At 35.8% G+C, this 10,196-nt stretch overlaps 1 protein-coding gene across 1 annotated transcript in view; it reads right to left on the bottom strand.

Annotated features, from left to right (window-relative positions):
• Positions 1-216: 216 nt before the first annotated feature.
• Positions 217-10,196, bottom strand: part of LOC108724217 (uncharacterized) — a 21,453-nt gene continuing 11,473 nt past the window's right edge. The window contains exons 4-9 of the mRNA XM_018450460.1: positions 9,333-9,580; positions 8,304-8,514; positions 7,452-7,730; positions 5,872-6,244; positions 5,531-5,725; positions 217-2,280 (exon numbers count right to left, since the gene is read on the bottom strand). Coding sequence (XP_018305962.1) covers positions 410-2,280; positions 5,531-5,725; positions 5,872-6,244; positions 7,452-7,730; positions 8,304-8,514; positions 9,333-9,580 — 3,177 coding nt within the window. The 3' untranslated portion in view covers positions 217-409. The remainder of the gene's footprint in view (positions 2,281-5,530; positions 5,726-5,871; positions 6,245-7,451; positions 7,731-8,303; positions 8,515-9,332; positions 9,581-10,196) is intronic.

The raw sequence follows: 10,196 nt of genomic DNA, 5'->3' as shown, positions 1-10,196 counted from the left end.
TGCGAACGCGCCGTCGAGAGATCGCAAGTTTCCGAGCGCAATTAGGAGTAACGATGAGCACGATTGACAATGTTAAGGCTCATGTTTTTCCCTTGCAGTATTAATTTATCTTTAGTCTTTCTCGTACTGCTAACATTCAATAGCATAAATTAATAATATGTGTATATATTTTATATTTTTTTAAGATCAATTGTCGAAAAAATTAATTTTCGCTGAAGATGTTAAAACAAAAAATTCTTAGAATATTTGTGTGCCAATTTACATTATTGAAATGAGTGGCGATAGATGAAGGAATTAATTTACTTCATAAAGCAAGAAAAAATTTCACATGGTTCTTACTGTTGAATCGTGCTCAAAATTCAACATAGAACCAGGAGTCTTAACGTCAATATAATTATCCTAACTATGTCTAACCAGTGGCGGCGTCAGTCTCACTCTCCGTCACCGATTCATCGCTGACTTGTTCCTCGTCCTTTCCCTCCGGAGAAATGACGAAGCCCATCTTAGCCAGAATGTTAAAATCGTCTGAGAGATCATTCACATGCATCGCTTGCTCTGGGGTGTCGCTATGACCACTGCTACTACTGTTGCTATTGCTGTTGCTGTTGTTGTTGCTGCTGCTGCTGCTGCTGCTGCTGCTACTGCTGCTGCTGCTGCTACTGCTGCTATTACTTCTGCTTCTCAATTGCCTACCACTGGGTAAGTCTTGTCTCTCGGTGTCAGCCTTATCGTCAGGAACTGAGACCTCGTTACAAAGCTCTGAAAGATTACTTTGTGCAATGCGCAATGCCGCTGCCGCCGCCGCTATTGTTGGTCGATCGTCTTCGCGTTCCACCGAATGTCGTAGAGTTACCGACGATCGCGGGTTAATACGAACGAGCTCGTAGCCGGCATAATCGTTAGATTGCGTCAAGGCTGCGTCCGAAAGACGACGGATGGATACCTTATTTGCGACGATGTCACAAGCGTTTTCTGAGTCAGCGGCTAACCAAGGAACAGGAACGATCAAACGATCCTCATCCAAAACGTCGCATGACGTCAATAGTGGAGCTTCAACAACGGCACCATCGTTATCGTACTGTTCGTCGCGCAGACTGTCCTCTCGGGCAATTTCGTCGTCGTCATTATCACTGATCTCATCCTTGTGTGCTAGCTTTGTTCTAAATGGCGCTGATATATGCGCTTCTTCCAATTTCACGTGCTCGAAGAACCGAGTGAGAGCGCGCCGCTGGAGCTGGACTGCTGCTGGCTTGCTATCTGGTTGCTTGTGTAGCTCCAGTTCATGTTCTTCACGGCAGAGCTGCTGTCGCAGGAGCGGACAGTCTCGGTCGTTTGGGCTTCGTGACTCACATGCACGACTGGTGACGGTATGGGACTTATTATGGCCTGGGAACAGTGAGTGGATGAAATTTCTTGATCGGTACTTCTCACGACAGAGATTCGCCGTTGCTGTAGCTTTCTCCGCAGATCCAGCTGATCTTGGCCGTTGCTGCTCGGTGACACTATTCTCGGCGTCGCCGTAAGAAGACAGTAAGATTTCTGTGGCTGATCTGGCTGACTGATTAACACAGAGTTTGCCGCGTGTAAGTTTGGCCCAAGGCTTCCTACCATTGAGGGTTGCTCGGTCCAGCTGATGGTCGTTTGAGATGGAGTGAAGAGAATTTGACAATTTTGATATGGTGACATGGAGTGGGATTGCACGATTGGTTTGTTTCTTATTGTTGTCACGATCGTAGAACATGGAATGGGTGACGACGGGTTGGAGCACAGCGCTCTGAATGGTAGTGCTGCAACTGGTCGGCAATTGGTAGTTGAAAACTGCGGAGTGATTTTGGTCTTCGGTTTCACCGCCAGGAGACTGATTGGACCTTCCAATCGACTCGGCGATTTTCTTGACGATGAGGTATGATTGATGCTTTTCTGGCTGGATGGTACTGGGCAATTGGTAGGAGTGGGACACCTGGTCTTCTTGGACGTAGGCGATGCTTGGTCGTGAGTGATGACTGATGACGTGATGGTTACGATGTGCGGTGTCTTGTACTCGGTATTCAGTATCAAAGAATTTGCTGTCTTCTGATTGGTTGACGTTTGTGGCGGAGATATTGTTGGTGGTAATTGGGATGAGGAAGGTTGAGGCAGGCAGCTGGTTGACGCCGAAGACAGTGGGGAGGACGTGTTTGCTCTGAGTTGCATTAACTTTATAAAGTCCACCAGACGCTTTATAGATTTCTGAGTCTTCTCTTGCTTGCCCAATAAATCCTGATGCATTTGCTGTTGTACCTATTGCAAAGAAGACATAAATATTTTTAATATTTTATTGAGAAAAAGCTTCAGATGTAGCGTGAGCTTTTGTTACTAACAAGGAAATGTATGCAAATATCCTCTTCGATTTTATCGTTATATGTATATAATATGTTATAAATGGCGAATTGTAATGAAAAGAAAGTTGTCTAACACGTGGTCTTCATTTGTATAAGAAGTAAATGTAATTTCGTAAATATAACAATAACAATAATATTGTTATTAATCATTAAATATTTTTTTAGTTTTGCAAAATTTTGAATTTTAAAAATAATTAAAGCAGTATAGAAATATCTTGAAAAATAAGACACCTTTAAAAAAATCTAAATGCAACAAAAAGTATGTATCAAATACAGTTCGTATCTCTGTGAAATATTTAGGACTCTTTCATCAACTCCGATTAACATTAATCGATGATTAACTCAATCATTACGATTGCCAACGTGAAAACTGAACATAAAGTACATATTATGGAATTATTTAAAATGGATTCCGATCAGAATTATTTAGTTATTCCCTAGATTTCTATTGTGTTTCTAGAGAAAACGAAATAATTCTGATTGGAATCCATTCCGACTTGTTTCATGGTAGGTGCCCAGAAAAGTTTGTCTCCGAAAAAGAAGAGAGAGGAGAAATTCTGATTCATTGAACTGTTATTGACACTGTAAGTTAATTATCGATTAACTTAACCAAAAGTTGATAAAAGGAACTTTTATGTTCGTTTTTACCAATGTAGATTACTTAACTTAGTTAACTTCAATCTTGGTTTAACTTACTTTTTTTATCTTTTTCTAGTTCTAAGAATTAAAAAGAGTAAAGAGTAAGTTAAATTAAGATTAAAATTAATTTACATTGGTAGAAATGGGCATTGCATATATATTTCACATTTTCGTTATTTACTTGTAATTCGAAATTTAACTTGGAGAAAATGGTTTCAAACCATTTTAAATAAATAAAAAGTTTTTTAACATGCCTTTGGACACAAATTATATAAAAATTGAAGATGGACACTTGCATATGTTTCCATCTAGAGGCATGTTCGGAGTTCCACTTGAGTGCTCCCTAGATGTCATGTCATCCTTGTTGTATACCAGACGTTAAACAAGGATGACCGAGGAGCGCCCAGGTGGGAATCAGAACATACCTCAAAATGGCTTACCATTATAGTAACTTTTATCGTATATTCACTATACGAAAAGCAACTATAATTTACTTGCCAAAAATTTTCGCTGTATAAAAGAGCTAAATAATAGAAATGTTTAATGTCATGCATTTCTTAAGTCTACGTGCGTTTTTCCGTCTATGTCGCATGTGTGCGAGCTAGTAAATTACTAGGAAGATACATTACATAGTTATCTAACATAATTATCTAACATAGAAACAGCTAATAATGTATTTCTAGTTTGCATGCGATCTAGTTCGAAAAAAATATGACATAGATTTAAAAAAAGCTATGTGACAAAAACCACGTGATAAAAAAACCACATGATTTTAATAAATCTATTTGTAAAAATTAATTAATATGATGCAATAAAGTTTAAACGCATTTTTAAATTTTCCATAAAAAAGGTAATATTTTTTTATGTCAATATCGATAGCTCGTCACAATCGCAAAAAGATTAATTCATGTGCACATATATAATTGGCTCTTCTTTTCTTATGTGAATTTTTTTGGCAAGGTAAATATTGAAATGTATGAATATCTAGAAAACGGCTATATTATCATTAAATAAAAAATAATACAAAAATATCACACATGCATATCACATATGACATATCGCTCTTAGGATACTATTTCATTTGTCGTACGATAAATTTTTCAAACGTGTTTATTGACTACAGGCTAGAGAATTTCTAGGAAGTCTCGAGAAATTCTTCTAGTACCCTAAAAGCATTTTAATAAAATTTTCGAAATTTAATATTTTATATACAATAACATACATGTGACTTTTAAATGATATTTGAAAATGATATTTCTGCATAATCGATAAACAAATCTAAATATTACACATAAGATTCCTATTTGTTATCAATAATATGAAAACAAAGTGAAAATTATATTTGAACACAATCTGGCGCTCTATATTTTTACCAATATAGTGAGCAAATCACATCTAGATCATTAAAGCATAAAGAAATGCATGATTAAAGAAATGAAGTTGCCTTAATATTCATGAAAAGAATGATCAATAAAATAAACTATCCAAGTCGATTCTTAATCAAATTAGTGCATCTAAGAATATATTGTGAAACGGTAAAAAATATTAATTGTGTATATATACATATATATATATATACATATATATATTTTTTACGCAATAAACATAAGAGATCATTTTTCATATTTACAGAAATATCTTGGACAACAGAATCGACTTGCCCCCGCATCACATGAACGAAAAAAAATATAACGAAAAAACGCAGAGATCTTGCAGGTTCTTTTGGATGAAAAAACAAAAGGACGAAAATCACATTTACAATAATATTCGATCAACTCAAGAGCATTCCAAATAAAAGTGAATTTTATAATTTGTCTCTATGCAGGCCACAGGACGAACCTGGAATGATTGGCCAAGTAGTTGTGAGCGTTTTTCCAACTCGTAAACCTGCAATCTCAGATCCGAGTTTCGCTCGAGCAGGTCATATCTTTCTCTCTCTTTTTCCTCTGCAAGATATTTTGCGTTCAATATATAGGTTGTTTTTTTTTTGCCCTATCGTGGACGATCGACCAAAAAGTTCTTCTTAATTTCAAATTCTTCGGCCGTAATCGAGAAGCCGGTCTCACACGCGGACACTTCTTCCGGCAGGTTGCCTCTCTCGTTTATTCAGTGCGTGCGTGCTTACACTCAATTAAGTCTGCGGCAACGCTGCGATACCTCGTTGTATGTTAAATCTAGAAGTTATGGACTCATGTTATATAATTCCTATGTTTATTTAAAATAATGTGCTTTGCGCCGATTTACTGGTCCTTCATGATTTTATCTCGATCAATATCATCTCTTGCCGTTACTCTACAATTTATTAATTGAAAAGGCAGCAAAAAAATTGCCGGTTTTTCTTTATAATCAGAAAATCAATAATTCCCGGCCGACTTACTGCCGCAAAATGAGTTAAGCCTACCGCGAACTTTTCACAACTAAAGTTGTAGGAATAAGAACTTTTTTGTCAATCACACGCTTAGTGCTATTAAAGGAGGATTTCTTCTTTCAAGAAATCGAGGACGATTTACCGAATTTTTCGTCCTTTTTGTAATGAGATCTGTTCTCGCCTTCCACTTGTTCTTCCTCTTCTTCATTCTTTTCGATGTTTTCTTCCTCCTCTACTGCTGGAACACATTTTGGACAGGTCCTAGATGGAGGCGCTGGTCGAGTATGACACGAAACATGATAGTTACTTGAGCAATTCTTGCATGTCGTTAATGAACCTGCAAATTAACAAAATCATGCGTTAAATATATATGCATGTATGTATTTGCAGAACTTTTTAATAAAATTGTAAGGGAATCAACAATATTTCTAACATTTATCATATTTTATCATATTTTTTAACATTTGTCATATTTTTACTCACCTGGATTTTCACAACAGATGCACACGATGGAGTCACTCCCAATCCTTTCGATGGTCAAGCTAGACGGTAATCCGGGTATGTGAACAGCCTTACTACCTACCGACTGAACAGATTTGGCACTAGATACGGACAATCGCGTTTGATTGTCTTCTACTTTGCTTTTATTCACGAAGACTTTGCTCTCCGCGTTTCTGAGGATATTTGGCCTGGTAGTAGATTTTTGGACTGGGACTAACGGCTTCGTTTGTGCCGGTGGCGAGGTAGATTTGGTTGGCTGAGTTTTGTTAGGTGGTGACGACGAACCATTCATACGTGCAGTCGTCTGCCGGGTGTGAGGTGGATTTTCAGCGAAATAGGAATACCTCTTTCGTTTCTAAAATACAAACGTCAAAATATCAGTCGTTAAATAAAACTCGACAATATGATGTCAAATTGTAGAAAAGGAACCCATCTTAAATTTATTTTTTAAATACGTAGATAGCTCAATTTATCTTTGTGTGTTATGTTTCCACAAAAACCATGCTAGTCTACTGTTCAAAGTAAGTATTTATATGTATAAATAAATAGATGGGGATGATGTGTGGCTTCGTAAAGATGGACGATTCCAAACGATACGTCCAATTCACGCCAATATTGGCGAATACGCTGGAAACCCATGCTGGGTCAATATTGGAAAAGATGGATAGTGAAGAAGAGATCATTTTGGCTGTCGCAAAAACTGCCAGTTATTTCTTGTGCACAATTTTTATATATTGATAAAAGAAAAAAGCAACACAAAATGAAATGAATAATATTTTTAAATAGAAGTTTTTTTAAAATTCTGTATATATGTTGTCATTAAAGATAATTTTTTGCTTTTCTAAAATCTCAATTAAATAATCTGCGTTGAGCTTTTTTTGAATATTGATTCAAACATCACAACATTACTACGATTTTTGTATTTTAGATGTCTTGTGAATTCCAAATTTCAGGAAATTTCTCATATAAATTTACAAATTCAAGAATTAGGTTATTGCTCCAACCGAGCCTATGACCGATATTCATAGTCTGTTCTCATATTCAAGATCGTCTTGAACCAAATATAGGACCGCATTAGCATCTAAAGACATTTTTAAGACGGTCTTGAAATAAGACCCGACTATGAATACCGGCCATAGATTTCATATATTTTTTAAAGTAAAAAATAATACTTTAATTTTTTTACGTTATATGTATAATATTATATTGCAAAAAAAATATATTATTATATTGAACTTAATCGAACTTGATCAACGTAGGAGGCCAATACCTTTTTTCTTTAATATGACCTTAGTAACAAACGTTGATTTTAATCAACCATATAACAATCAATGTCACATTGCTCAATATTACTTCCACCATGTAAACCGCCTTAAGCGCGGTTAATTAATTGTCAACGAGTTCTGGATTTGATTCTAATTCTTGTCCCATGTGTGTCTCAATTTTATAAGAAGTTGATTGGAGAGTTGAAAGATATATAAGATTGGATGGTTACGTTTTTCGGAAATCCATTTTTACGTACAAAAAATAAATAAATAAAAGTATTAACATATATTACTTACAGATGGTTGCTCGAGCATAGAATATACGAAATGCGGATTCGCTGTGCTACGACGTTTTCTTTCCACTCTCCTATTCTGCAGCTCGATGAATTTGGATTTGGTAATAAGCCCGAGGCAATTCAGATAGTAGCACTTTTCGGCTGAATGTGTGAGTTCAATGTATTCCTTTTGCACTTCCTTCTTTCGCATCTCTTTCTTTTGCACCTCCTTCTTTTGCATCTCTTCCTTTTGCATCTCTTTCTTTTGCATTTCCTTCCTTTGCATCTCCTTCTTTTGCATCTCTTCCTTTTGCATCTCCTTTTTTTGCACCTCCTCCTTTTGTACCTCCTTCTTTTGCACCTCCTCCTTTTGCATCTCCTTATTTTGCACTTCTTCCTTTGGCATTTCCTTTTTGTGCGCTTCCTCCTTTTGCATTTCTTCCTTTTGCACTTCTTTCTTTTGCACCTCCTTCCTTTGCACCTCCTTCTTTTGCATCTCTTCCTTTTGCATCTCCTTCTTTTGCACCTCTTCTTTTTGCACCTCTTTCTTCTTCTGCATCTCCTCCTTTTGCATCTCTTTTTTTTGCACCTCCTTCTTTTGCACCTCCTTCGTTTGCACTTCCTTCATTTGTACCTCCTTCATTTGCACCTCCTTCATTTGCACCTCCTTCATTTGCACCTCCTTCATTTGCACCTCCTTTATTTGCACCTCTTTCATTTGCACCTCCTTCATTTGCACCTCCTTCATTTGCACTTCTTTCGTTTGCACCTCCTTCTTTTGCACCTTCTCCTTTTGTACCTCCTTCTTCTGCACATCTTTCATTTGCACGTCCTTCTTTTGTACCTCCTTCTTTTGCACGTCTTTCATTTGCACCTCCTTCATTTGCACCTCCTTCATTTGCACCTCCTTCTTTTGCACTTTCTCCTTTTGTACCTCCTTCTTTTGCATGTCTTTCATTTGCACCTCTTTCATTTGTATCTCCTCCTTTTGCACATTTTCTTGCATGATGTCAGAATTTTCGTCCAATGGCACCTCAACGACGTCATCCTCGCCGGAAACAGTTTCCACCGAGCTGAGACGTAATCTGTAAAGAAACTTTCAATTCAAAAAATTCCAATATCTTTGTTGCACATGCTTCAAAGATGGACTTTCATATAAGATAACTTTACATGATCCTAAACGAATTTCAATCTATCATAATTAATCCTATATTATTCGCGTGGACTGTTTATCACACTCCAACACTATATCTCGATTTTCATTGTTCTCTATGATGATTTCCTTGGTAAAAATTTTCTCAAAATTTTTATACAAGTTGAAACGCTTCAAAAATACTGAGAAAATCTACATTTTAAAATGTTTCATATATGTGAATTCTGAAATATTCTAAGATTTCTATAATTTCTGACAAAATATCTTAAATTTTTTTAGATTTTATCAGAAGATTTCATCAGAAATTATAGAATTAAAAATCTTAAAAGTTTAAAAATTTCAGAATTCATATAGAAAAATTATAAAAAAGATGAATAAACTTTATTCAGAACTTCTAAAAAGTGTTCCAATTTGTATAAAAAATTTGAATTTTTCTAAAGTTATAAAGTTATTAAAAAATTCTGAAAGTTATATCAAAATTTTGAAAATTATATGAAAATTTGAAGAAAATTTTCATCAGAGTTCCAATTAATAAAGATTGTGATAATATTACATTCTTTAGATAAAGACAAAAATTTTTTTGTGAAATAATCTGTAAAATAGTTTGCGCTAAATACAATAATGTATATAAATAGCATTCATGTATTTAGGAAATTTATAAGGCGTATCTTGGATACTCCTCGTAAATGATGAAAGATTAAATGGGACTTCTTAATCAATTTACTGTTTCTTTAAGACACACAAGCTTACTTTGCACAATCGTTATCTCGTGGGTGCGAATGATGAACATCGCCATTTCTAACAACTTTTTCATAATTCTCCTTCGAAGGCTTCGTTCCGAAACCATTAGCGGTCGCTTCATGCTTCGTTTCATTATTGTTCGTAATGTGATTGTTGTTGTTCAGTCCGAGGAGAAACGGTATAGAAACTTTCGATCCGTTCGCGTTGTCTGCCTTGAACGCGTCTACCTCTTTGCGCAGCCGCTGCACGATCTGTTTCTGTTAGAACAAGCAGAGAGATATATATAGCGCATCGTAGTGTTACTTAAGGCCATCACACGTACAAAAATTTTAGTCGTAATCGTAAGGCCGTAAGCAAATCGGCCAATCACAGTCGAGCGTTTTTAAATGCGAGATCGTAATTTTGATTGTGATTAGTCGATTTACTTGCGACCTTACGATTACGACTAAAATTTTTGTATGTGTGATGGCCTTTAATGTCGTTGATTTCTAAAAAGAGATCCTTAGAAACAATTTGTATAAGCGATGAATGAGGCATATTAATTTCAGCACAGTTGTTATGCTTTTATATAAAAATACAAATATATAACAAATAAGTGTAAATGTTATAAGGCGGGACAAAATAGAACGTTAACATAGTTGCACGATTAAGATTGTGAAGCAAAGACGTATATATCTATATATTCAAAAGTTAACTTTCGCAGAGCTCAAGAAAGTTTTCATCACTTTTGAAGTAAATGAGAAACTGATAACTATTGGAAAAAATGACTTGGAGAATATATAAATGAGAAAAATATTCTCGAAACTGCGAGAGCGAGGCGGGAAGTTGAGCGAGGGGACATAAACGGATGAAAAAGGACGTGGAGATTTTATA

The sequence above is a fragment of the Mycetomoellerius zeteki genome, unplaced genomic scaffold (genome assembly GCF_001594055.1).
Source record: "Mycetomoellerius zeteki isolate Tzet28-1 unplaced genomic scaffold, Tzet1.0 scaffold282, whole genome shotgun sequence".
NCBI lineage: Eukaryota > Metazoa > Arthropoda > Insecta > Hymenoptera > Formicidae > Mycetomoellerius > Mycetomoellerius zeteki.
This window is presented reverse-complemented; position numbering and strand designations above follow the sequence as displayed.